The following is a 27,670-nucleotide window of genomic DNA, read 5'->3' as shown; positions in this document are numbered from 1 at the left end:
CAGTCTACCCAAGTTGCTGCCTGTTGGATAGGTGGATAGGCACAGTTCCCAGATTGCTCAGGCTGCCTCACCCTTAGAGGCAGAAATGTCAGGGTGCTGATGGCATACTTGAGAAACAAGACAGCAGCCATGGGTGTGTTAAACAGCTTTAATCTCGGTCATTGCGGCTTCTCGGCACAGTAAGAAATATTGCACATGATCAACATGTTTTGTTCTGGGAATGGGGACAATGGAAGGGGGAAAATCACCTTCTTAGAAAGTACAACCCAAGTTGGGAGGGCAGAGGGTGGGGAAAATCCTCCCCATGCCTGTGGCAAAGTGCAGGAGCCCCCCACCCCAAACTAACCTGAGTCCAGCCCCTCTGGGGGAAAAGGGGGGATGCATGAACTCCCCACTACTCCACAGGCATCTCCCTGTGGCCCAAGGCTCAAACTACCCTCCAGCTTGCAGCCCTCACAGGAGCCATTCTGCATAAAGTACAAGTGAAAAGCTCTGAAGGTCACACACTTCAGGTTATGTACAAGAGCTCAGTGGAGGGAGTCTGTGCCCCTGCTGCCCCTCCCCCAGCACAGGGAGGGAATATATACAAGGGGAACAGGCCACATTCCATACCAAACTGGAAAGGACAAAATGGCTTACTGGGGAGGAGGTAACTATCCCACTGTCTGACCCCCAATTCCTGCCATCTATATATACTGTCCATATCCTGAGGGGGTTATACTGTGGGTCCTAGGATCTTTTCAAGGGCCTCTCACCTGCCTGTGGCAGTTGCGGAGGGACCAGAGGGAGGTGGGGAGGGTTGGGGAGCCCCGTCCCAGCCAGGCTGTCCAGGCCCAGGCTCTGGGGGTGGAGGCAGTGGCGGGGCAGCTTGGGCAGTGCCAGAGTCCGGGCCTGGAGAGGTGGGGTCAGGGCCCCCAGCAGGACTGGGAGTTGGAACAGGAGTAGCAGTCATGCCACTAGGGGGTGGTCCAGGGAGGGGGGGCTCAGCCCCAGGGGGCTGCTCTGTGGGAGTGGCTGCCTGCATGATCTTCTGGCGAACCTCCCGGATCTTCAATTGCAGACACACTTTGGATGGAAAGATGTCTGCATAGCGGGCTTGGAAGGCTGCTGTGGCCTGGGCTGGAAACAGAAAGATGGTGAGAAATGTGGTCGAGTCCCCATGAAATTCCCAAGTGTAAGACTTACTCACCTGATGGGAAGAAGCCATGGTCCTGGAAGAGCTGCATGACCAGGGCCCGGCGTTGGTCCAGGGTACGCCGCAGTGATGAGTAGGGCACTTTCTCATACTCCAGCTCTCCAAGCACATCCTCAGTTTCAGTACCTGCCCAGAAAAGGGAGTTCAGTCAAGGCTGCAGCAGAGACCCCCACACTCCTTGCCATTGTCCAAGTGCCCACTAAGTCTTGCCAGCTCTTGTCTTAATAGGGGTCAGCCTTGACTGAGCCTCCCCGGCTACCCTCATGACACCACCACCCCTGAAGCCCTTAGTCTCCTAAATACTGGTACCTGTACGGTCAAAGGTGAAGATGTCACCCTCGCACTTGGCACTCTTGGGGGTGTTGGGCTCTGAGCTGCAGCTCGAACGTCTCCTCATCTTGCGCTTGGGCGAGGTGGGGTCCTCAGGCGCTGAGTCCAGGTCTAGCCAAATAAGCAGACTTTAGTGGAGGTAGCCTCTGGCCTACCCCTGCAACACACTTTCTTAAGAGCCAGGGCTGCTTACCAGTAGAATTCTTCCTCTTCTTGCGGTAGGAGCCAAGGATAGCCCGAGGTGAGGTGGCCAGAGACTGCAGGGTGGGTGAGGGCAGCACCTCCTCTGGCCGAAACTCAGGTAGCTCAGCAAACCGCTCTTCAAAGTCCACTTCTGACAGGACCCTGCTGGAAGGCCAGCAGGGTCACCTCTATGGTCTTGGTCTGCAACTGTCCCTTCTCCCACCAAGCCCTAGGCAGTCTGCCAATATCCCAACCCCTGCTCACTTGTCCACAGAGTCAAAGGTCTTCTTCAGGGGTGGGGGTCGCACCTTCATCTTCTTGCCAGAACTAGTCACTTCTTTGCGCTCAGGTGTGTCCCCAGCTGCCCTCCCACTACTGCCCTCGCTGCTGCCACTGCTGCTTCCACTAGGGGCTGTGGCTGGAGCAGGAGCTGGGCTAGGAGGAGTGGGAGGCTCCCCACGACTCTCCAGACCCAGTCCAGGAACTCGCCAGTCTGAAGATGAGCTGGGGAATTTGCTGGCCTGGGGTGGGGACAGGCAAGAACACTGGACTTAGATGTATTGGGATTAAAAAAAAAAAAGTCACGGGGACTCATGCCTGTAATCCCAGCATTCAGCACTGATATGAATATTAGGCCAGTTTAGGCTAGAGACCCAGACACAAAAAGGGAGTGAAGTAGGTGAGCTCATGAGCCAATAGCCAGAAACAAGATGAGGCAGACAAAGCCTTGGCCTCTGAAGGCCAGGATGCCCAGAATGCAGCTCCCTAATAGGATGGTATACAGCTATCAGGCAGGACACACAGAAAAAGAACGAAGTGGCAAGTAGCAAGACCAGAACTAGGGGAGTCCCCACCCAGCTAGATACTTACAGTCTCAGGGCCTTTGGTGCTAGGTCGCTCCTCAGCAGGCAGGGGTGGTGGGGAGCTGTTCCGGGCATTAGGAGGCCAGGTCTCTGGAGGAGGTGGGGGGACTGGGGGTGTGGGTTGCCCCTCAAGCTCTGATTCTGGGGCAGCTGGCTCTCGGACTGCTCCAGAGTCCAGAGACTGTCGGGGTGTAGGTCCAGGCCGCCCAGTGGCACCCGATTCAAAAGACCCCACGGGAATGCTGGCGATGGCTGCCTTCACTTTCTGGGGGGCCTTTGGGCTGGGCCGCTGGGCCTTAGGAGCCACTAAGCTGTAGGTCATGGAGCCTGATGGTAAGGAAGAAAACATCTACTAAGCCAGACCTCACTGAAGCCCATTTCCTGAATCCCCCATCTTGCACAAACCCTGCCCCAAAATTTCCCTGACACCCACCTGTGGCACTAGGGAAAGGACTAGTAGGGGCTGGAGTGGCAGTGGCAGAGGCTGGCGGGCCCTTGGGCAGAATGGTAGCAGCAGGTGGGGTGGTGCTGGTGGCCACAGTGTAGACCAGGCTTGGAGGAGCTTGGGAAGGTGGGCCCAGGGGTGCTGAGGTGGGTGCAGGGCTGCCAGGGTAAAATGCTGTTATGACAGGACCTCCAGGGGCTGTGCAGGCAGGAGGCAACTGGGGGCTAGGCACAGGTGACACGCCCACCTGGCCAGGAGCCAGCAATGGAGCTTGGCCTGCTGGGAGGAAGACAAAGGAGAAGGAAACCAAGTTAGGGTCTGGAGCTGTTTCAACCCCTCCCCAATTCCCCAGGCCAGCCCTCACCTGAGAGCAGGGGCTGTACGAAGGCAGGACCACTGGGCCCCAACGAGGTGAAGCCCAGAGCTACAGAGCTTGTGGACCCGTATGAGGTCACTGTTCCAGCCTGACTGCATGCAGTACTGGTACCCAGAGGCAGAGTGTGCCCACCTGCTGACTGCACATAAGTGATTCTGCCACCGGAGAGGAAAGGGGAGGAGTGAAGTGAGATGGGCTGGCCCTAACCCACCACTGTCTGGCCTAGAATGAAGGAAAGGGCTTAACTGGTCTCACCTTGTGGAAGAGGGCAACAGGACCTTCTGAGGCTGTGATGTGGGCCCCGGTATCGTGGCTGGGCTCAGGGGTGGCACCAGACCGCTAGGTGTGCTCACAGGCACAGGAGTCAGCTGGATAATCTGTGGGCAAAAGCACCCATAGACTAGAGTAAGATGTGACCCCAAAGGACAGGGCTGACTGCGGCCTGGAATGCAGGCTCAGCAAAAGCAGAGAACTCAGAGCCTGAGGTCAGGCCAGGACAGAGACCACAGAGGAGGAGGATCCAGATAATGAACAGGTAGAGACAGCACTGAGGAAACAGTGGGCTGCACAGAAACATTTAAAAAACAGGCAGCTACTCACAAATCCTCACTGCTAAGCCTGCCTGCTTTCCTGAGTTCTAACTAAAATGTTAATGTTTTCTTTTCACCTCTCCCTCCTAGGATATGGACCAAACTCCTAAGCTTGTTTTCCCAGACACTCTGGGATTTCTCTGAACATCCCCAACTTTTTCCTTCTATTTTTGAAGACTTTTTAATTTTATTTTTAATGTAGGGGTGTTTTGCCTGCACATTTACATGTGTAGTGTGTGCATGCAGTGCTTGTGGAAGCCAGAAGAGGGCGTCTGGTCGCCTGGAACTGGAATTACAGATTGTTGTGCACCTCCAGGTAGTAGCATGGTGCTGGGAACTCAGGTCCTCTGCAAGAACAAGTGCTCTCTCTCTTTCTCCCATTTGCCCCTCATCTCTGCCCCCTTTTTGAGACAGGTGGGCCTGGGACTCATCTAGAAAACTGGCCTTAAACTCACCCAGATACCCACTTGCCCCTGTCTCCTGAGTGCCAGAAGTAAATGGGTGCCACCATACCCAGCCCCAACTTATTTTCTGCATCAGCCCACAGACCTCCATTGCTAACTCCTTACTCAAAAGGCAGGACTTTCTCCCTTCCTCCTTCCCAGCAACTGCCAGGATGTACAGCCTGCTTGCCCTGTTGTTTTTCTCTCAAACTCTAATAAATGTTGATCCCCAAGCTTCAGTTAAATAGATAAATGAAAAACACACACACACAAACAAACCACCAGCCCAATTTCCAGAGAAAAATGGAGACCAGGAAAAGCAGTGACACGGGTGAACACAAGGATGACAGCCAACAGTGAAGAGAAGTGAAGCCACTACCAGAGTGTCTTACCTTGCTAGGTTGCTGGGCACCATTTTGGACAGGTACTGAGAAAGGTGAGCTAACCAGGGGCAGTGGCTGGCCAGTCCCTCCACCTCGAACAGACATGCTAGGGGTAGCCAGGGGAACTAGCACCTTCCCAGGAAGCAGTTGGGCTGAGCCACCCGAAGGTGTGGCCTGGACTGGAGAAACTGACTGGGCTAGAAGAAGCAACAAAGAAAAGTTTACAAGACAATCAAACAGACTTTTGTGACCCAAGTCCTTACGAAACCCAACTCAGGTCTCACCTTTAGGGGGCGGGGCGGAAGGTACAGACTGCAGGATAGGGATGCCAGCAGTGGGTGCAGTGGCAGCCAGGACCTTGCCGTTGGTTGAGGTGCCCGGAGGGAGGGTGAAACGAATGCTGGTGGTGGGTACAGGGCCACTGGGAGCTGCTGCCTTGGTCCCAGGGGCTGGTGCTGGGGCAGGTGCCACTTGAAGCTGCTGGGGCAGTGTGGGCAGGATGTACTGCACCTGGGTGATTCCCCCAGCCTTGCCTAGGGCACCTGGCTGCAGGATGCCCAGGGGTACTGGCCCATTGGGGCCACTCCCAGCACTTGCTCCTGAGCCTGCAGGGGTCACACTGCCTGGGGCTCCCTGGGCAATAAACTGAACAGCAGATGATGCAGGAGCCCCATAGCCTGGGGTGCCCACCAGCAGGTTGGTGACAGTAGCAGGTGCCTTCCCCACAGTGCCCAACAGGGGTCCAGCTACCAAGTGTGGAGCTGGTGAGGTGGCTGCTGCTGACTTCTTATCTGAATACACTAAACTGACACCCAATGGGGAGCCTCCAGGTACCCGAGATCCAGTGCCCATTTCAGTCCTGGCACCTGTGTCATTTGAAGATGCCTCAGCCCGGCCAGAGGTGGGAAAGGGCTTTGAGGCAATGGGCACAGGAGTGCTGCTGACAGGTCGTACCACATTGGTGACCATGGTGGCAGCAGGGCGGGACAGAGGGGCTGCTGGAGCCCCATAGGCCAGTGATGGGGCTGGGGCTGAGGGCACTCGTGCACCACTGCCCTCCCGTTCCTCCTTGCTTGGAGGCAGAACCAGTGTTTGCAGAATGTTTCCTCCCCCAATGGGAGGTGCTGCAATGACCGAGGGGCCTGGGGCCTCCAGACTACCAACACTTTCGGGTCTCTTGCGCCGGAAGGTGGCAGGATCCGTAGGAAGAAAGCGAGTGGCTTTGGAAGGTGTTGTTGGGCCCCCAGCTCCAGGAGGTGGGGGCCGCAGTGGGACGGCTGTGCTGCCCTGACCAGACTCCTGGGTCTTAAAGGTTCCAGAGCCCAGTGAAAAGGAGGTTGAAACTGAGGTGGAAGCAGGTGAGGAGGAGGAGGATGGGGTGGGGCCATAGCCTTTGCTGAAGGCTGCAGGTGGATCCGGGGGCCCTGGAGGCTCAGGGTCCAGGGTTGGACGGCAATGGGTAAAAGAGGAGCGGATGACAGGTGAGAACACCTTACGGCCAAAGCCCTGGGTTAAGGAAAGAGAAACCCAAGTCAGGGAGTGTAGACAGCTGAACCCCTATGCCAGGAACCCCTGCCTGCTTGTAAGCCGGGCCAGCCAAAAGTACCCCTGCCAACTGAAGGCCAACTCATCCTGGATGTGACCCAATTGCCCATGAGCCAAGAAGCTTGCTTTCTTCAGACCCAACTGTCCCCCTGGGTCAAGCACCCAGGAGTTCTGAGAGTGACGAGACAGCATCATACCCCAGCTCCCAACATGCCTCACCTTGCTGCCCTCTGGGTCCTCCCCAGAGCTGTCTCCACTCTCACTGTCAGTCACCCGCTCCTTGCACTTGAGATCAATGTCAGTGGTGCCAAAACTGTCATCAGCTGAGGAAGTAGAGGGACAGTGTAGGGAAGAGACTGAGTACAGAACTACCCAGGAGGAAACAGTCTGAAAGAGAATCTGAGCTCTGGCTTCAGCTCTAGGCCAAGCAGGCTAGTGAGTGGAAGGCAACCATGGTAGCAGTAGGGCAGGACAGAGGGGGCCCTGGAGGATAGTCCTGGGCCCAGGGCTCTATGCATCTGACCAAAGTCACTTGAAACGTACACTGGGAAGAGCATCTAGTGCTCTGCTAATGACACCCATGTCCTTGGGTTTCCTGTATGGCTGGCAGCTTCTTTGGGGCAAAGCAGAATTGACGTTATACAGCCAAAAACAAACATGGAAAAGAACTGGAGGAGCCTAAGGACTTGAATTCTGGTCACCCACTGGCCTTTGATCCAGGGCCCCTCTAAGACTGTAACCCTGCCCTACTCACCGATGACATCATCATCCCCTTCCTCCTCACAGATGACCATGCGTTCCTCGTCACTGGTCATGTCCTCACTGGCTGCACGCTGGGAACGAGAGGCTCTGGAGGGCAACAGTGGGGGTCGCCCACTAGTGGCCATGGTACCTCCTTCACCAGGAGCTGCAAAAGATCCTGGAGCGCCAAACTGAGGGGAAGGCTTTGGGCCGGAGTATGATGTGGGGCCAGAAACCATCTGTGGGACAGGTGGCAGGGAGGATTTAGTTGGGTCTGCTGCCTCACACAACCCTCCTTACCCCACCTCCTTGGTGACCTGTGCCTCCAACCTGGGTCAGTTCTTGTAGTGCCTGGCTGTCCACTTCCCCACCATCAAGACTGTGCACCCCGCTGTGGGAGAAGGCTCTGGGTCGAGCTGAGCCAGGTCCCCCAACCGCATGTAGTCGTTCTGCTCCACAGGGGCCACTCCCTGGAGCCTTGGTGTCAGAGCTCAGGAGTGTCTGGGCTGCCACGGACAGGAGCTCAGAGGACACTGTAAAGCAGAAGTTGTCAAGAGCTGTCACAGCGCCATGACTACAGCGCCTGAACCGGCCCAACTTCTCACAGATGTGTCTAGGTCCTGGGCAGAAGCAGACTGGAGACCCTGAGCCACTTGGTAGAGGGAAAGCACCAGTCTCCAGCTCAACATCTCTTCCCTGCAAGTTTCTGTCCTCTGGCCCTGCAGGGAGCAAGCCCGTTCCTGGAAGCAGACACTCTCTGAGTGAGCAAGCCTGGACATTGGTCCGGGAGGTCTTGGCTGGTTAGTTAACCACTGGTCTGTCTGAGTCTTAGTGTTTCCATGTGAGAGGAGCAGTAAGATTTCCCACTCTCACAGAAGGCAACAGCATTAAAACCCCAAAGTACCCCAGAACTCCTAGAAGCAGCCAATCCAGGGCATTGTGAGTGGCAATGGTTCCAACTATGGTACTGGGGGAGCCAAGCTAGGGCTTAAATCTTGGTTGTGGTGGTTATTAGCCCAGGACTCTTTAATCAAATGACATGGCATCTCTGACGCTATTTCTTCATCTGGAAAAGAGGACTGCTTTTTGATCACGTAGCAAATGCTCAATAAATAGCAGTAAGCAATGATTTGTATTTGGGTCTCCTTTCTGCATCTCCCTGGCTCATTCATAAAACAACTGCCAGTTTCTTTGTGGATGAGTCCTCAAAAGCAACAAAGAAGACAAGTTGCTCAGACAGGGGTTGAGCAAGCAAGGGGAAGGCTGGCAGCCCTCAGGGAGAGGTGGCAGGGGGAGAGCCAAGGAGCTGACTAACCCCCAGGGGCAGCAGCAGTTCCCGTCTCCGACATGCTCCGTTCCCGCGTCTCCTTGTGCCCTCCTGCCAGCCCCAGGCTCGCGGGCTTGGCCTCTGAGCTGGATTTCTTTCGGTCCTTGTTGCACCACTTCCAATCTGGGTGGGCCTTGAAGTGGGCCTCTTTCACCTGGCAGGAAAGGGCAGGGCGACCCTTCACTCAGCGCCCCACCAGAGAACACTGGGAAGAGCCAAGGAGAGGAAGAATTACCTGGAAGGCCAGATCGTGGTATTTCTGCTTCTCCTTGGGCCCCAGGGCATACCACCACTCTCCCAGGATCTTGCTGACAGTTCGGTTATCCTGGTTGGGGTGCCGCTGGTGGACCAAGGCCCGGTGCCGCTTGCTGAAGATCATGAAGGCATTCATGGGCCGACGGATATGGTCCTTCTCCCGCTGTAGTTAACAAAGCCCAGAGAAGATCAGTTAGGACTGGGGTACAGGCTTGGTGTCCACAGGGTTGCAAAGCTTGCTTAGGTACCTTGTTAGGACTTCGTCCATCCTTCTCAGAAGATGAGTCTCGTTCCTTGGGCAGGGCACTCAGGGACTGGGTGCGGCGCTTTCCAGGTGGCAGAGGCAGCTGAATCTCGGGAGACATGATGGAGAGGAAGCTGTGGAAAGCATCAGGGTCAGTAAAGAGCATGTGTTCAATTCTGCATCCCCTGCTACCCCGACCTAGCCAGGCCGTAAGAACTCACGCATCATCATGATCACTCTCGGTCTCGCTGTCCAACCGGGGCTCTCCTGGGGGCCCAGGGGCTTCCTCCTCAGTGGTGGGAGGAAGACTTTTACCAGGATCCACACCCCCCAAAGTGAGTGGAGGTCCAGGCCCTGGGCTCTCAGGGCATGTGGCTCCAGGGGGCCGCCCAGGGTCAGCACTCCCTGCACCTCCTGGTGGCTGCTCATGAGCAACAGCAGCTGATTCAGCAGGTTCTAGGAGCAGAACAGTCTATCAGAGGGCGCCTGGGCTACCTGGACTCCCATCCCCAAGCATTCCCATAGTCCCTATCCCTTACCTTTGCTCTGGTTGGAGGCCACAGGGTGGCTGGCAGGTTGCTGGGCCTCACTCGGCTGCACAGAGGGGTCGGGCTGGCTGGGTGCCAGGAAGGGGACTAAGGAGTGCCAGGGGAACACAGCCACAGAACGAGGTTCCACATTTGTCCACACTATGGGAAAGAGCCATTTGAGCTAAATGCCAGGAGAGCTTGGCCCTAACCTCCACCACAACTTAATCTCATCCTCCAACTGTGTGAAGTGGCTCCACCCAGTCTTTATATCCTATGCCTCTGGGGTCAGTAAAGTGAGATATCACTCGAGAAAAAGAAAAATCCCTAAAAGGTCTATAGATTTTTAAAAAAGGAAACAGAAGCAGGAAAGAGAAACAGTACTCATGTCCCACTCCTCCTCCCAGCCTCCACCAGCCCTGCCACTAGGGACCAAGCCAGAGGAACTGGCTCCTGCCACAAACCAGGTCACTCTCAGCTGCCATTCCCCCACTCTGATGTCCTAAGACCTTTGCAAGGCTGGACAATCCTCCTTATAACCATGGCATCACATTCTCAGCAACTATGCTGCCATCTGACATAGCCCCTCACCTTGGTCTCACGCTCCCCCTTCTCTTCAGATTAATGGCCCTATTTCCCCTTCTGTCTACTCATTTTCAGGGCCTGGAATCTCAAACAACCCCACAGTGAATAGCACCCTCTTTGCCCCTTCCCCCCTTCCACAACCAGTCCCCAGAGAACTAGACCTGCCCTTCCTGGGTGGGGTCCAGGTGGCTCCCTTCTTTTGTCTCCTAAACAGACTCCGACACCCAGTAAGAAGCTTCTCTCCCTGGAAACTCCTGGGCTTATCTCATGCCCAGTGTCCAGTCTCCTTGCCCAGAAAGATGGAGGGTGTGGTAAACTCCTCAGAAAAAAAAGGCAGGGACAATGGGGCAGAGGAGAGAATTGTTGTTAAGCCTGCCCAGAGAAGGCTGAAGTGCCAGGTGTTTCCTTGAGGTGATAGACAGGGAGATAATTCCATCACCAGTAGAATTTTGGGAGGTACAACACTGAGGCCCACCTCCACCTGAAAGCTGGGTGGGAAAGTACATGATCCTGAGCTGCGACCACGCCTGCTGGAACTGAAAAGCAAGGCTATCAGTGAGCTTCCCCACATTGCCAGGCCGCAGGCTCCAGGGGAAGTGGAACCAGCAGAGGAGAGAGGCCCCTGCTCAGGGGAGGAAGAGGGAAGGAGGGAACCGCCCTATCTCTGATATCCATCATTCCCTACCTCCCCCTGCTCCAGAGCAACCTGACCTGGGGTGACCCCACCCCAATACCTTCAGAAATCTAGTCTGGGGGAGCACTATAAGAAGTGACCTCAAGACCTGACTCTGACGGACTGACAAAGGAGCCCTAAAGGAAAGTGGGAAGAACAGGGAAGCAGGGAAACAAAACTGGAAGACACTCAAGATTCCTAACATCCCTGGCCCCCACCCCTAGGGGCCCCAAAGCCATCTAGGGACTCCAACCCCAAGACAGCCTGTAAGGCCCTGGATGTGTTTCTATCTCCACGAAGATCTTTCTTATTAAGCCCTCCTAGCTTTCTTGAAATAGGGAGGGAGTAGAAAGGCCAAGCAGACAATGGGGCAGTCCTCTGGTCCTATGCTTGTCCTAGTGTGTCACCCTCCAGGTGTGCCTCTCCCGCCCTCTCATCACATCACACCACAAACACTGCTACCCACAGACTGTTCTGAGAGGTGGTGCTTCCCACCAAACCTGTCCTTAGACCACTCCTCTAAGCCCCCTCCCTGTCCTCATTCCACATCTTCCACCAGCAGGACTCAAGTCTGCTCCTATTCTAACGCAGACTTCAAGGCCTGTTACTCTGTTGCCCTTACACCAATCACAACCGATCTGTTTCACCCGTCACTTGAGCACCACACCTGTCTCCACGTACGCCCCACTCCTCACTCCCACTGCTCGGCTACACGCACACCTGCCATCACTAACCACTCGGCCCCGCTACATTCTAAACTTTCTCTGCCATCCCTTTACTCTCCCTCCACCGTGCAGGTACTCCATCCCATAGCCGATATTCCGCACTTAGCACCCCGACACATTGACCCCTGGAGTCCCAGCGCGGGACGCTACTGACCGAACATGCCGAGGCCACGAGAGGCCGCGCCGGACGTGGGGATGAGGGGCCTGTGGGCCGAGTACATGGTCCGGAGCGGCGGGAGCCCGACAGGGGCTCGCACCTCCTCAGCGGCTGACACCGCTCTGCCCGTAACCCGCTCCTTGGCCGTCGCCGCTCCGGCCCGGGGGGAGCGGGAGGCCGTCGCCGCATGCCCCCCCCCCGCAGCCCCCTCCGGCCGCCCCACGCGGGGGTCTTCGCCGGACGCGCCTGCGCAAAGCGCCGCCTGCCTCCCGCCGCCCAGGGGGCGGGGGAGGTCAGCGCGAGCCGTCCCCGCCCCGCCCCCCGGCGCGCGCGGGGGCCGTCACGGGGAGCGCGGCTCGGGGGCCATCGGCGCCGCCCCCTCCCTTTCCCTCCTCCCTCGCAGAGTCCAGCAGGCGGGGCAGGCGGGGCGGGGCGCGGCGCGCGTGCGCGGGGGCGGCCCCCTCCCTTCTCCGCTGGCTGGCTCGCTACCTCCCTCCCTCCAAGCTCCGGCGGGTAACGGCTCTGGCCCCGCGCGCCCGGCAGACAGCGCCGCCGCCCCGCCTTCCCGGGCCCTGGGCCGGCGGCTGGGCACCAGGTCGACCTCGGGTCCCAGGCGGATAGACGGACTAGCGTGGTTGCGTCCGTGCGCTCCAAGCGAGCCCCGCGCCGAACCACCGCTGCCTCCCCGCCCCGCCACTACTACTCGCTCCCCTCCCCCCGCCGCGCCTCCCCCCGCCCCTTCCCCGCTTCCCCCGCGGCCTTCCGCGCAAGCCCGGCCCCCTACGCTTGAGCCCATTGGCTGCTGACGCCGCGCGCGGGTCAGGCCCCGCCGCGCCCACCCCCATTGGCCGCCCCGGGGGAACGTCAGTCATATGCAAATGAGGGCGGGGCGGGGCGGACTACGGTTGGCTCCACGCCGTCCGGGGGCGGGCCCGCAGCAGGGTGGCAGGGAGGGCGCACTGCAGCAAAGGCAGCAAGCCAGGGGGGCGGTTCAGGGTGCCGCGCTGCAGAGGCCCGAAGTTGAGAGACGTGCTGTGTCCAGTGCGCGCGAGGAACACGCTCACTCGCGTCGTGGCCGACCTGCTACGCCGGGTCTTGCTAGGAGGACCAACGGTAAAGGGTTGGCAAATCATCCCTGAGCCCTAACTCAAGTACACAGGCGCGCGCACTCCTCATAGATATATTTCCATGCCACACCCATTATCGTTTACACACCGCTATGGGCACCGCACGCCCTCGGTCTTACACCCATACTGTCGCATACGAAGTCATACTCCACTCACCTGCTGGCACTGATGTACTACCTCAAAAGTACGTGATCCTTACCTCCATACCCACCATCACGTCACATTTCCCATCCTCTGCCTGAGTGACACTCTCATCATGCTTCGCTCAGCCCACATGTTTTAGGCCGACCTCGGCAGACACTGCTTGTCCACTATGCCCACACTCATTCTCACACAGCCTTTCTAAGCACCCATTCAGTACCCCCATCCCAGGACACACCAACTCACACCGAGATACTAATCCCACACTCCAGGGTCCCGACTCCTTCAGGATCCAGGCTCATAAGGTATCCAGAGCCCTATGGCCTTTCACCATCATTCCACTCTAAAGCTACCAGCCACTCTGGAACTTCACACCACTGCCCACCTTCAATGATCATCCTGACCCCAGAAAAGGGACCAGGAGAGAGAAAAGGAGCACCCAGCTGCTGGAAGCTTGTGTGACCTTGTTTACACTAGTCTCACAACTACATAGGAGGAGATCAGCCCAGCACCCATTGTCTAAGTGAGAACTCCAAGTTCAAAGAGATTGAATAAATTATGCAAATCACACAGACTGGGCGTTAACAACTCAGGAGTTCAATTGAAGTGCTCTCCTCAGGACTCAAGGTGGACACAAACAGGGAATTTCAAAAAGGCCCAGAAACAAGATCAAACGATGATAATAAAGTACATACAGGAAGGTAAGCAGCAGCAGGAGAGGGTCTGGGTCCCAGTCAGCAGAAGCAGAGGCCTGGGTTCACAACCAGACAGTTAATAGTCACATGGGGTCAGGTGAAGCAAGGGTGGGCTTCTAGAAAGGAGAGAGAGGCCTTCAACAAGAGCAGGCAACCCTCTTCAGCTTGCCCTGTCACTGACAGAGTAACCTGATCCTAAGGGGACAGGAAGGTCTGTAACCCTCTGACCTCCAGAGGGCTAGACACTTGGCTGACAGCCTGGAGAGACCAGCAGAGGGGCTATTAGGTGACTGCCCCTCCTCTTTATAGAGCCCCAGACTCAGACCTCCATTACCTCACTGCCCTAGGGACTGCAATGTGAGGCTGAAATCAATGTGGCCCACTATCTCCCCACTGCTGCCCCCACCTCTTTCCAAGGGTGAGTCTGAGTGAGTCACCTACTGGCAAGTTAACCCATTCCCCACTGTAGTGTGGCCCAGGGACAGAGCTTGGAGAAGGCTGTCTTCCCCACTTCTGTTGGGTAAGAGAAAGCCAAACACAGCACAGCAAGGGAAAGAGGGCCTCACATCTGGGACGACTGCACATCTGGTAGAACACTCAGTACCCATGGAAAAAGGATAGGAAGAGGCCCTTTTCAGGGCAGGGTACAACCAAGTGGGGGCCCTGCCTGGCAGGGAGGGGCTGAAATCCGGGTGGGAAGGGCCCCCCTGCCCTGGGCACTGGGCCAGCCCTATACTTAACTTCTATTGTTCGGGGTGGAAGAACCCTGGGTGGGGGTGGATTACGAGTGAAAGGGAAAGAGCAGGTCCTATTCCCCCCAACAGCTTCCCCTCTCCAACCATACCCAACCCTAACGGGGGGCCTCCCAAGTTGGAGAGGGCTGAGGGTTTCCCTAAACCAGGGCCCCAGCCCTATCTGAGAGGAGGTACACAGCAGCCATCCTTTACTCAAGGAAGGGACTGGGCAGGGCTGTGACGGGAGCCACCCGCAGCACCGCCCCTCATCAACTCCACAAAAGCTTTAGCCCAAAACTACGTAGCTCCCAACAAAACACACCATCCTGGCCTGGGGACAGAGAGCCTAGACACATCAACAGCCACCTGGGGTGGTGCAGGCCAGGGCCTGCCCCTACGCCTGGGGCAAGCTGCCAGGGATGCTGACAGACCAAGGGACAGGCCAACTCACTCGGAACTCATGGCCCCATTTATTGAGCCCGCGAGGCACCGCGCCCTCACCAGCCGCCCTGGGTTGCTCCCCACCCTGCTCTCCAGCCCGGTCCAGACTCGGCTCACCACCCCGGTGTCCCCAGCTCCCCTCACCCGCTCTCAACATACACACCCACCTACCCACCCACCCATCCCGGGAGGCGTCGGCGACGGCCAGGGTTGCCTGGGGAACGAGCCTAGGATTGGGCTGGCAAGGCTCCACAGGGATGGGGGGCTAAAAATAGCGTCAGGGTGAGTCAGTGTGAGCCAGGGTAGGGTAGGGTAGGCAGGGGGAGCAAAGGAAAAAGAGGGAGGGGATAAGTGGGGCGAGGAAAGATCCCCAGGGATTGGGAGAAGAGCAGGATACAGGTGGAGGGCGGGATGGAGGTTTGGGGGTAGAAAAGGTGCGAGGATGGGGAGTGAGTAGTTGTGTGCAGGCTCCCGGGCTGGGAGGGCTGGTCCGCTCGAGCTGAAGGAGGCGCCACCGCAAGGCGGAGGAGGGGGTGCCGCCCTGCGTTCCCCTCCTCTCTTAGCGCTCACGAGATTTTCCACTAGCCGCCTGGCCCCCAGCCAGTCCCCGGCAGGCCCTACAAAGCCGCTTTGTGCTTGGAAGGCGGGCGGGAGCCCGGCCGGCCTGACACCCACGCGGGCCGCGACGGGGCGCGGGCCAGCTGGCACCCAGTCTGTCTGGGATGAAGGGGAAGAAGCACCCAGCCGGACGACCAGGCCAAGCAGGGGTTAACTACACAAAAAGTGCGGGGGGGGGGGGGCTCTGCCAATCGGCGGTCGGAAGATGCGACAGTAACCAATAGAAAGGAGCGAGCCCCGCCGCCTTGGTTGTGGGGGTGATAATCTACCCCCAAGGGTGCGCGGGAACACGCACCCATAGGTGCGGACAGGGTAGGGCGCGGCCTGTGTCCACAAAGCCCCAGGTGCACCGTTTTCATGTCCTTTTTCGCAAGCAACAAGCTGGGGGGGGGGGGGCTGTGACATCCTTGCATTCAGGAGGTTACACAGCTGACATCTGAACCCGAGCCTGCCCGATTCCAGTTTTTCAGCCGAAATAGAGAGACCGGGGTTTCCTACCCGCGCCCTCGTACGGAGCGGGAACCAGGGACGAAGTGCGGGCGGAGGAGGCGTCGCGCCGGGCTAGGGTCCAGCCGCCTGCGGTGCAGCCGCTGCCGCCGGTGGTAATGGGAGCCAGACGCCGTCGCCGCCGCTAATGCGCCTCCCTCCCGGCCACTAATGGAGCCATTAATGCCCGGGCGCCAGGGTCTCCGGGACGTACGCCTCCCCCCCCCACACACACACATATATACACACCTCGTTGCGCATGCGTATGTCTACTGCCCCGCCGCCAGCTGCCGCGAGGAGGCAGCCTGACCCCTCTCAGCATCTGGTGCTAGAGACTTAAGATTCGAGAGAGTTGGGGTCTCTTAGCAAGACTCCTACAGGCTCAGGAAAGTTTCTTCCTTCTCTTATCACCCCCCCCCCCCAGTAACGCTTGTCCCATGATTCTTCCTCTCTCGGATAATCCAATGAGATCTGACACTGAGAGCCAACATTCCCCTCTGCTCTATACCGTTTCTAGGCTTTTCACTTGCCCCAGCTTCTCAGCCTTGCTCTCAAGCAGGACCTGGCTAGTCTTCTCCTCCATGGCACCCATCCTCCAAGCCTGGAGTCTAGTGACAGCTCCAGCTCAAGCTAAATTCCGAAAGTTCATGCACCTTCAAACTTTCTTTCACGCCCCTGACCTCTGTTTATTCCTCATACTTCAGTTCATATGTTACCTCTAATGAAAACCCTACCAGAACTTCCCTCTCAAGTATACATGAACCAGAGCTGTCCCTGACCTCTAACTTCCTCAGATGAAATAACTCTTGGCTCTCCCTTGTCCCATCCTGCATCATCTGCCTTTTCCACTCTCTTGTCCCAGGACTGCTCAGCCCTGCACCTGCAGAAAGATGATGAAGGAGCTGCCTCCTACTGGAACAGATACCAGTTCAGTGCTGGAAAGAAGCAGACATTCTGGTGGGGAAAGCCTGAATTTGGGAGTCAGGCTGACCCAGGTTCAACCCCTGCAGCCCCTCTCTAGGCCTCATTTTTTCCCGCTGCACATGGCATAGTGAAATGCTGTATGGTCTCTTGAGTTGGCACCAAATGTGTCCCCTGGGAGACCAGGGTGGGGGTGTTTGGGGTCATGCCCTCTAGCAGGTGGGTGGGTGGGCAAAGAACCAGCTTTCCTGCCACCCCCTCTAGCCGGATCTCCTAGCTTGGCCCATATAGCCCCCATCTTCCTGCCAGTGAGAAACAGGTGTATGGTGGGTGGATGTACAAGCTAGATACCAACATTTCTCAGCAGGTTTCAGGGGCAAAAATGGACAATTAGATTGTAAAGGACCAAGAAAGAGTTCCCAGACCTGGACAACCTCCCTACACTCTCTAAAACAAGTGTGGGGAAGTGGGTGGGGGTGGCTCCGCACACAAAGGCACTTGCCATACAAGCAACCTGAATTAAGTCCCCAAAACTATGTAAAAAGAGAACGGACTCTACAAAACTGTCTTCTGGCTCCCTCACACACAATAATAATTTAAAGGAAAAGGGGTGGGGGTTAGGAGGCTTAGTATTTGGCAACTGCCCACTGATTTAGAAAGATGAAAGAATCTGGACCAGTGAGATGAGGCAGCAGACAAAGTAGCTTGCTGCCAAGCCTCACTACCCGAGTTCAAGTCCCACGGCCCACATGACAAAAGGCGTGAACTCACTCCCACCAATTCACTGTGGTACGTGGAGGCACACATATGCCTCTCTCTCTCTCTCTTTCTCTCTCTCTCTCTCTCTCTCTCTCTCTCTCTCTCTCTCAAAATAAACGAACATTAAACTGAAGCTCTGACACGTACAGAACAGGGTAGAGGTCTGGGCCACAGGCACAAGAGGATCTAAACCATGTGAGAGCTCTGGCAGCTCACATGTGCAATCCCAGCACTGGGGAGCCCGACACAGGACTGCCATAAATTCAAGGTCAGTCTGACCTACAAAATGAGACCTGGTCTCAAAAGGAAAAAGTATGCAAAAAACCCTGGGTTTAATCACCAGTGCCATGTAAAGTGTATATGCTTGTAATCCCGGCACTTGGGAGATGGGAACAAAAGAATGAAGAGTTCAAGAGCCAGCAAGGGCTATACAAAACCTTGTCTCAAAAACCCAACAACAACAAATAAACAAAAGAGGGAAAGTTAATTGAAAGAATAGGAAAGAGAGGGCCAGGAAAGGCCAAGGCAGACACAGAACCCCCTAGTCTGGGAGCCAGACTGGAAGCTTGACAAGGGCTGAAACCATGAAGGTGTACCTACCCAGTCCTGAGACAGACAGACAGGTAGAGGCCAGAGGTCTGAGAAATGATATAAACACCCAGGAAGAGAGAAGAGAAAAACACCTGGAACCCACGGGAAAGATGGATACACAGTGGTTGGAAGAGAGCTGCAAGCACCATACTGTACTAAGTGTCAACTTACACTGCAAAGCCATGCAGGAAGCTGGGAGCTGGCAAGGAGACCATGCCAGGAATGGGACTGAGACATCTGGCCTCCTGGGTGGGGGCCACAGGTTGGTAAAGGGGGGGGGGGTGTTCGTTTCCTGGGGAACAGGCGGGAAGAGTCAAAGGGAGGTGGCAATGGCAGCTGACTGGCCATGCCATGAGCAGAATGTAGAGAATGCCGGCAGCCTGCCCTAGCATGTCCCCCAGAGGAAGCAAATGCCTGGGGAGGGGGGCAGGAGCAGGCAGGCTGCCTTGGTCCGCCCCCTCACACCTGCTGCCCTCTGATAGAGGGTCAGGCCCTGACATGGAAGGGCAAAGGGGGCCAGGGCTGTGACCCTATTATGCCACTGGACAGTGTTTGCCCCAGGCAGCTGTCTCCCAAAGGCTAGGGAGGTCTCTGGGAAAGAATGAAAGGCTGGTTGCCTGCAACCCTGAGGGGCCCAGATACCTCAGTGTGGGTGTAGTCAGGGAGTCACTGTTCAGAACTGCCAGGACAGGCACTGGACAAGTTCTGACAACCAGGTGGCCTCCAGCAAAGGGCCTCCCTTTCCTGAACCTTAGTTCTACATCTGGTCAACAGGGCCGGGAATCCTTGCTTCACAGCATCAGGTAGATTTGATGAAATGGCCCCAAGCCTGGGGCTAGGCACATAGTGTATGCTCAATAAAGGGTTATTTTACTCACCATCATCATTATATTGATAGTAGTTAAATGCCTGGTATCTGGGTTCAACTCCTGGCCCTTTCTCTTCTTAGCTGGATGGCCTTAGGTAAGGGACCTAGACTCTCTGAGCAGCAGGCCCCTCTGGATCCAATGGGACTCATCATGCTGACTTCCCAGGGCGCTGGGAGGACTCTGAGTGAGTACTCAGCAGGGCTCATGCAGTGTCTAGTACATGCTGGTGCTCAGTTAGCCATTCCTACCAGAACTCTCAGGAGTAAGATGGACAAAGAAGCTGGAAGCCCTGGCTAAGGCAGAGTTTGTGCCTTCCCTGCCGGGTGACATCAAGACCTTCCTTTAGTCAAGGTCTCAGTTTTCCTCATCTGGATACGACAAGAACCCCTCCCAGGCCTGGCCTGGTTGGCCTGAGCATTACCTGCAGTGGTTCCAACCCTGCCCGCCCAGCACTGGAGTGCGTATGTGTATCAAGAGACATATATCTCAGCAATGGGGGGTGTGGGCATGTAAGAAATGGGTACTCAGAGGGTCGCTGGAGACCTTCACCTGCATTTACAGATCTACCAAAACAGAAATTCTTACTGTGCCTACTTCTGAAATGGTGATCACTGGGTCAAATATGGTAACAAATACAAAATGTGCTGGAGAGAAGGATGAAGCACACAGCTCAAAACCTCAGTAAATGAGCATGAGGGACAGACACAGCCTATGCCGCTGTGCCTGGCCCTGGAGACAGGCCTAGGCTGGTGCTTTGTTAAGGGCAAGGCCTGGCTCCTTTGTAAAGTGGCTCCTCCCCAAGCCTAAGCCACAGCAGCTCCTACCCACATCCACAAACCAGACTCCTTCCTTTATGATCTCCTCTGGCCTCAGGGCTTGAACTCTCCCTCCACAGAGCAGCCCTGATCACATCTCCTCAGAGTCTTTCATGACTCCCCACTGTCCCCAGGAAAAAATGACCCTCCGGAGGTCTGAGTCTTGCTCACCAATTCAGCTGCACATCCCAATAACCCCTACTTTCCAGGGCCCTTGATTTTACAGTCTCTAACCTTCTAATTATCTGCTTCTACCTCAATTCCTTGCACACACTCTCCCCTGCCTACCCGCCTTACCCTGATCTCATATATATGCCCATCATCGAGTTGCTGTTCACAGGCCTCTCGCTCTTTCTCCAAGCCCTTCCTGACTTGTCTGGCTAGATCAGCGTCTTCTCAAGAGTTGCACAGCTTCCAAAAACACTGACCCCCACTCCCCAGCCACTTAGACTGTCACTATTTACAGACAGCTGTCTACTACACCTTGTCCTCAGGATAGCCAGGCTAGAGCTGGAGGAGTGCCCAGTACCCACCTTGCTACCCTGGCCGACTACGCACTAGAAAGGGCCTGTTAAGAGTCTCTGTCTTAGCTGGGCAGTGCTGGCACACACCTTTAATGCCAGAACTCATGAGGCAAAAGCAGGTGAAACTCTGAGTTTGAGGCCAGCCTAGTCTACAGAGCAAGTTCCAGGATAGTCGGGGCTACACAGAGAAACCCTGTCTCAAAAAGCCAATAGATAGATAGATAGATAAATAAATAAATAAATAAATAAATAAATAAAGAGGGTCTATCTTCCCCCCTTTTTCTAAACACCAGAGTCAGCCTGCCTTAATGTGACGTCACTAACCTGGCCTCAGTTTCTTCTAAGCAAACACATTCCTTGCACCCACCTATCAGTGATGGAAAGACAAAATGAGCTAACATTAGAAATGGGTTAGCACAGGGTGTGTGCTGAGTGCTGTGTTATGGGCTGGGTGTAAAACGTGGCAAGATAACCGTGCACAGTGCTTATCTTCTTGGAGGCCCAGTCCTCCAAGACCCAGATGTCATCATGACTATCACTCTGTCCCTCCATCAGCCCCAGACTGGGGAGTGCATTCTCAGTAGAGCCTTGATGACAGTACCAACAAGCAGCCTCTGATAAAGCCACATCAAGTCTGAAAAGTCCTTTGCTTGGCATGTAAGCCTCTACCGAATCTGTGCAGGGAGCAGACTAACTTCCCCCAGAGTCCTCTTGGGACAGGCGGCTCATCACTCTTGAAAGCCCAGCTCAGATGGTAGCCCAGCCACCTACCCTCTTACCTGTTCCAGGCCTGCCCATGATGACTTCCTTCTTGGGGGCAGGGTGACTGGGATAGCTGCTGGGCACTAGAACTGGCAACAGGGCAGCAGGTGAAGGGTGAAAGGCCACGGGCTGGAAGGGTGAAGAAGCCAGGCCCAAGGTGGGCATCGGCTGGGCCACAGCAGTCGGTGCGGCTGGAGGCACAGTGATGGGCACAGGGGCAGGCAGAGGTGGAGGCAGGCCAGGTTTCCCACTGGCCACCCCAGGGGGTACCGGGGTCTCACGGCAACCCCGCCCAGGTCCCCCTGCCCGTGCCTCACCGGCAGTGCCCACCTCTCCAGGGAATTTGGAGGGCAGTGGCACATCGGGGTTGCGGACAATGACAGGCGAGTCCCTTTGCACAGCAGGCACCCTTCGTACGGAAGGCCCTGGATCCGAGGTAAGTCCAGCAGGTGGGGGCAACAGCAGCAATGGTGAGGGCTGGCGGGAGCGAGAGAAGGGCACAGCAGGTGACACGGCCCGGAAGCCAGCCGGTGTGGAGGGGGTAGGTGTATGGGACACTGAGTCCACTCCAGAGTCTAAGCTGTCACTCTTGGGGAAGTCTGGGGCGGCTCCTCCACCTCCTGCCCCAGAGGCCCCTAGTGTCCCTGGGTGGGGCAACAATTCTGTCTTCCTTCGCCCAGGGCTGATGGGCACAGTGAAGGTTAGGTTGGTCTGGAAGGTGGGTAGGATGCCGGAGGAATGGCGCTCTCGGGGGGCAGGTGGCGGTGGATGGGGGCCCAGGTCTGGTGGTGTCAGCACACCTGCCTTGGGGGTGCTGGCACTCAGGTGGCGGCTGCGAACGGCAGTGCGCTGGATAACAGGTGAGGCATTGATGGGGCTGAAGTTGGCAGGGCGGAAGCCGAAGAGGGGTGAGGGCGAGGGTGACGGAGCTGGCGAGAAGGGCGACTGTGTCGAGACAGGTGAGAAGGAAGGCGTGCCTGACCGGGAGCTGCCCAGGGACACCAGCATCACAGCTGCCTCACACTCATCAAATTCAAAGCGTGACAGGTCGGCAGGCGCTACCAGGCGTGGTCGGGAGTCTCCGCGGGCTGCCACGCTGCTGGCCTCACTGTCCCTCGAAGTCTCATCACCCCAGTCAAACTCAGTGCTTCCTTCACGGGCTGCAACCCCAGCAGGCCGCCCAGTCCCACCTGGCCCACTGTCTGCCAGGCCCTCCATCTCTTTGGTTCTCATGGAAAGGTGGCGGGAGCAGTAGCCCCGCCGTTGGGACTCCTTCATGCAGCCATCCCGAGAGCAGAGCCGGCGCCACTGCTTGCCGTTGAACTTCTTCCGGATGCCGTTGGGTGTGCAGACCACGTCGCCCTTCTTGTACTTCTGCTGAGCGGCTGTCAATGGCGTGCGAGCACGGGCTGCTGGTGCGGCTCCCTTCTCCAGTGAGGCCACACTGCTGCTCCGACTGCCAGCCTGGCTCCCCTCCTGGCAGGGCGAAGGCTGCTCACCAGGGCGACCAGGGCCAGCAAAGGCTGGGGATTTCGGGGGTGGTGACAGGAGCTGGGGTGGAGGCAGTGGGAGCAGTACTGGGGTACCCAGGGCTGGTGGGTGTTTCTCCTCACCCTCCTCACAGTGAGTCCCCAGGTTGCTACCAAAGCTGATGTTGGAGACCTCAGCATCCTCTGGCTGCTTGGGCTCCGAGGAAGAAGGGCAAGGAGGCAAAGTGACCCCAGGCTCAGCCTGTTCTTCCTCTGGGCCTGCAGGGTGCTTCCTCAACAAGGCTTCAGGTTCCCAGGGAGGCCGAAGCAGGCGCAGGCTAGATCGGGTGACCCACACGGCCTCCTCGGGCTCACGGTGCAGTGGCTGTTGGGTTGGTGGCAGAGTGCCTGGTGGACCTGGGTGGGAGCTGGGGCCAGCGCTGAAGCGGACCTTATAAGCAGCTGGTTTAGCAGCCACTTCCACCACCACACCCTCACGGTACACAGCCACACCAGGTTCTACACAGGTACAGACAGCTGTGCCCACCATCAGCGCACCTGGAGGTGGCATGGCATCCAAAACTACATCCACACCACCACCTGATAACCCATCATAGAAAGTCAAGGCCCGGTCCCCAGGGAATTGCACACCCAGATCCTGGCTACGGCGCACCTGGCGCACGACAGCAGGCAGGAAGAGGCCATCCCCACGACGAGCCAGCACCCGCTGAGACCTTAGTTGCCGAAGGTCATAACCACCAGTGGTGCCACCAGAGGGCCAGGGGACTGGACCACAAGCCTCAGCAGGCTCATCCTCCAGGTCAGCTGAGTGCTCACTGGCTGTGTCAGTAGAGGAGGACCGGGTGGATGCAGGGGGCCGTGGAGGTACACCCAGGGCACTGGCATCCTCAGGGGTCCGCTCATACTCTTCAGGGGCTCCGATCGCACCACCAGTTCCAGCACCATGCTCCTCCACATACTTCTTCTTTGGGGCTCGAGACTTGAATGTGGCTGTCTTGCGACTGAGTGAAGGCTCCCAGCGGCCTGCCTCCCCATCTCCCTTGGGGTCCTCAGATAGACCTGGCGTAGGGTCATTGGGCTGCAGCTCTGGAGGAGGTCCCTCAGCTCCAGGGTCCCGCTCAGTCTCTTCTTCCTCACCCTCTTCCGCCTCTTCTGGCCCTGTCTGATCCTGTGGCTGAGCTTTCTCATCCTCCTCCTCTGGCTTGTCACCCTCCCCGGCCCCTCGCCGTCTCAAAGCCTTGGCCCTGGTGGCTGGTGGGGACTTGCTGCCGCTGGCAGAACCTGCAAGGCCAGGGCACACCTTCTTCATTGGCTTCATCATCTGTCCACCTATGAGATAGGAGAGCAGCAGAGATCATCGGAAGCAAATGTGAATACCCAAAGACTCAGGGTCCCTCGGGACTTTCTATGTGCTGAGCTGACGCTCTGAGTTCTATGACCCACGAAACTATCTCTAACTCATGGGAGCTCTGGCAAGCATTCAGACATAGACTGGCACCTGGGTCTCTTAAGCATACAGGGCCTGGCTCCTTGGGGAGCATTCACACACCTGCTCTCTCTGCAGGGGACATGGAACGTGCAAACACAGGCTCCAGCTGCACCAAGGAGTGTGAGGAGCAATGTGAGTTCACACTATGGAGCACCCACACTGTCCTGAGCCCTCAGCTAAGCCTGCTAATTTCCTCTCCCAACAGCTCTAAAAGATGGGTGCTACTATCAAGCAAGGTGCAGAGACTAAGTGATTTAAAATCATCTGCCAATGAAGCAGCAGATTCAGGGGTCTGAACCCAGGCCCTGTAGGGCTCAAGAGTCTGTGCTCCTAACCACTTCTGTGTGCTGCCTGTCTGTCGATGATCCACAGAGCATGATTGCTCTCGCTCTGACCACATAGAGGGCACACAGCAAAAGCACACACCAACATACACAAGCACCAAGCTACAGAAAGGGATGCGACACAACTGAGATGTGAGCCTCTTTCCTCCCTCCACCCCTCTGGGCAGCCATGCATGGCCAGGTGTGGTGGGAAGGAGTACACAGCTCAGAGTCCCTAGGGATGGCTGCCCACTCTGCTCTGCATCCCAGGCCTGCCAGGTACAGCCATCTTCCCAGATCCTGGCAGGGAGCAGGCAGGGGCATGCTTGGGGCAAGAGCTCATACCAGCACTGCCACAGGACCGTACATGAGCACACGCACGCGCACAAATACAGGCACACGTCATCACACAGTGGGACACAGAACTGCACACCCCAGGGTTTCTCTGTCCCACAACATGGGAGTCCTTCCCTTCCCCCAACAGCACCCAGTGTGATGCCTGCAAGCCCAGCCCCTACTTCTGGTATGCAAGCACCCTCACCCAAACTGAGCTTGTGGGGCAGCATGTCTGAATTGCTCAGCATCCCCAAATACCCAAATATGCCCTCCAACTCCAGGTGGGGGTAAGTAGGATGAGGTCAAAGAAAGCAGGACAAGCCCAACAGGCCAACCTCACCCACTTCCTGAATAGTCATTCTGCCCGCCCCCTTTCGAGCTGCCCCGAGAAAAGGGAAAAAAAAGCAAAACAAAACCCCCAAAACTTCACTCCGATGTGACTTGGAAAACTTGAGAAGCCAAAAAAAAAAAAAAAAAAAAAGAGTTCAACTGTCCTAGATACTCCAGAGGCCCCTCTGACAGTCTTCATGCTGCCTGGGATCCCAGATCTCATGCTCTCCAACTTGGGGCTTTCTCTTCCTGTGGGACAATCCCCGGGTTCTCATAGACTCAGCAGTCTGCAGGGCCTGAGATTGGCACCAAAGTGCTCTGGAGTTAGGCGGACTCCACCGCCATCTCCCCACTGACCTGCTAGGGCACCATTCTGGAGCCTGAGATCTGGTACCAACCCTGCCCAAACAGAAACCTTTCTACACCACCCAGGGCCTACAAGCACACCATCTGCCATCCCTTAACCCTGTTGCCTGGACCGGTCTCTTTACCCCAGAGCCAAACCTCTCCTTCTTAGGGCCTACTCTCTTCCTGTCCACCATAGCTAACCCAGGGTCCTGTGGGCCCTCACCCCTTCACAGAAGGGAGAGGAGACTGTTGAAGCCCAGGCCACCCCATGTCCTTTAGGGTCTCATACCCTCTCTTTCCATCCACCCTCCTGGCACCATCTTCTCTGCCCCTCTCTCCCATCTTGTCACCTTTCTCCCCAGATACTAGGCCCCCTCCTGTTACCCCGCTGGCCACCCCATTTATTTCTATCACCCATTCCTTCCAGACACTCTGCTATCGGCCATCTCTAGACCTCCAAAGCTGACACCTCTGCCCATCGCCTCTCTTCATCACCCCCTCCAGCTCGGTCCCCTTCCTCTCCCTGTCACCCTGATCTAGTCCTGTCACCCTTCCTTTCCTGTCATCAGTACTCTGCCCATTACCCTCTTCCCCGTCACTCCTTTCCTGCCACTCCCCCCTTCCCAACACTTCCTTCACTCTGTCTCCCCTTCCCACACCATTCCGCCCACCTCTTTTGCCCTGTACCCCCTTCCCGTCCCTGCCACCTGTCCCCTCTCGGCCTCCAGCTCCCCTCCACCCCCACGCTGTGTCAGCCCTGGCCCCGCCCTTCACCTCGGGCTCCGCGGGGTTTCGGGGCGGGGGGCCGTGGCCCCGGCTCAGTCCGGTCCGGTCCCTCCCCGCCCCCCCTCCGGCTCTCCCTCTCGATTCTCCCTTTTTTTTTTACTCCAACACACAAAATGGTGAATGGACCTGCAACAGCTGGAGCAACCAGCCAATTGGCGGCCACAACCCCGCTGACCGGCGCCAACCTAGACCAATAGATATTCGCAGTCTGATCGGCTCCGCCTACAGGTCAGGAGCGACACTCGCCATCACCAATCGTGCTCTTCCGGCAGCGCCAGGAGGCGGGGCCAAATTCCAAGACCGGCCTCCCTCCGGGACCGACACCAACCTAAGCCTACGACTGTCTGATATGCCTAGAACCCTACCCCACAAGTGATGGAAATCTGCCTTAACCAATTAACAGACTATTTATGTGCCGAATGACAAATACAGTACCCAATCACCATGCACCTAAGGCAGGAACCGAGCCCCTGTGAAGGACAGTAGCCAATGAAATAACAGGAGGAGGGGCTAAAGGATATATCCACCAATGAGCAAGCCAGGGAGGCGTGGCCCAAGCGTTTGTTGACCAGCTGATCGCAGTTCCTGCTGGGAATAGTAGTCTTCTCCTGTATCCGGCCCGTAGTCTACAGCATAAGGCAGACTACAACTCCCATGTGACAGAGTGCCTGGAGCACCAAAGAACCGGGCGAGGAGAAAAAGTCTGAAAGGGCAGTTCCTTCTGAGTCTCGCAGAACATCGGGAACATCTTAGACCCAGGGCCCCGACTCACCCGGATTCCCGGCTCTAGCGTCGCCAGCGGCTCCTCGCAGTGGCGGCTGTAGCGGCACGAGGGGGAGGTGCGAAGAGCAGCCAACCGACACCCTCGAACCCCGCAACCAATCAGCAACGGCTGGGGCGGCGCAATGACCTCACCGGTTCTACTCTCTTACCCTTCCCCCACGAGGTTGTTGGTGCTGGTAGCCAGAGTAGAGAAGTTTGGGGTGGGGGTGGGGGTGGGGGATGGGAAAAGAACTAGTGATGTCACCTTTCCCCTGTGTGATTGGCTGTTGTGTGGCCGGACTACAACCAATCAACAGTCTCAAAAAGTCTGGCGCGGCCCCGCGGAAAGCCCTGTTGCCACCAGAAAGAGACAGAGAGAGGACCTCCGGTTTTCTCGTGCGCTTCAGTGTAGGCTACGCGCGTGGTCTGGGGCAGTGTGGCCAAGTCAACTCCAAGACTTTGATTTTAGGACGGCGCACTTTTCTGATAGCACCCTCCCATCCTCAAACTTGGGTAGGGACATAGGATGGGGAAATGCGGCACTTCCTGGGGCTTCACACTCCATTCCGTAGGCGAACCAACAGCCTTAGGATTGTTCACACCTGAAGGAAGATTTGTAAAGCTCTTGGGGTGGGTGTCACACTGGAGGTGAGGAGGAGAGCATATGCCGCATACCCTCTGGGCTATAGAACGGCTGTTCCCCAGATGCCGAGTGAATTTTTTTTCTATAGTTCCC

The 27,670-nt window shown here is 56.8% G+C and overlaps 1 protein-coding gene across 8 annotated transcripts; it reads right to left on the bottom strand.

Annotated features, from left to right (window-relative positions):
- Positions 1-134: 134 nt before the first annotated feature.
- On the bottom strand, positions 135-27,071 carry Cic (capicua transcriptional repressor). 8 transcript variants are annotated; one of them, XM_057762877.1, is made up of 21 exons: positions 26,945-27,071; positions 21,088-23,889; positions 9,460-9,609; positions 9,142-9,376; positions 8,925-9,054; positions 8,657-8,839; positions 8,410-8,575; positions 7,425-7,627; positions 7,108-7,333; positions 6,573-6,676; positions 5,093-6,314; positions 4,818-5,005; positions 3,648-3,769; positions 3,381-3,547; positions 3,005-3,295; positions 2,579-2,898; positions 1,973-2,229; positions 1,719-1,873; positions 1,505-1,636; positions 1,190-1,321; positions 135-1,119 (listed from the first exon to the last, which is right to left on the bottom strand). In XM_057762877.1, exons 2-21 carry the CDS (start codon positions 23,879-23,881, stop codon positions 752-754), a joined length of 7,545 nt encoding a protein of 2,514 aa, XP_057618860.1. In that variant the 5' UTR covers positions 23,882-23,889; positions 26,945-27,071; the 3' UTR covers positions 135-751. The 8 variants fall into 8 exon arrangements, with proteins under 8 accessions (XP_057618860.1, XP_057618859.1, XP_057618856.1 ...); XM_057762876.1 differs by lacking the exon at positions 26,945-27,071 and adding an exon at positions 26,161-26,295; XM_057762873.1 differs by lacking the exon at positions 26,945-27,071 and having other exon boundaries at positions 1,719-1,870.
- Between the last annotated feature and the right edge of the window lie 599 nt (positions 27,072-27,670).

Source organism: Chionomys nivalis, chromosome 2 (genome assembly GCF_950005125.1).
Source record: "Chionomys nivalis chromosome 2, mChiNiv1.1, whole genome shotgun sequence".
In the NCBI taxonomy this organism is placed as follows: domain Eukaryota; kingdom Metazoa; phylum Chordata; class Mammalia; order Rodentia; family Cricetidae; genus Chionomys; species Chionomys nivalis.
This window is presented reverse-complemented; position numbering and strand designations above follow the sequence as displayed.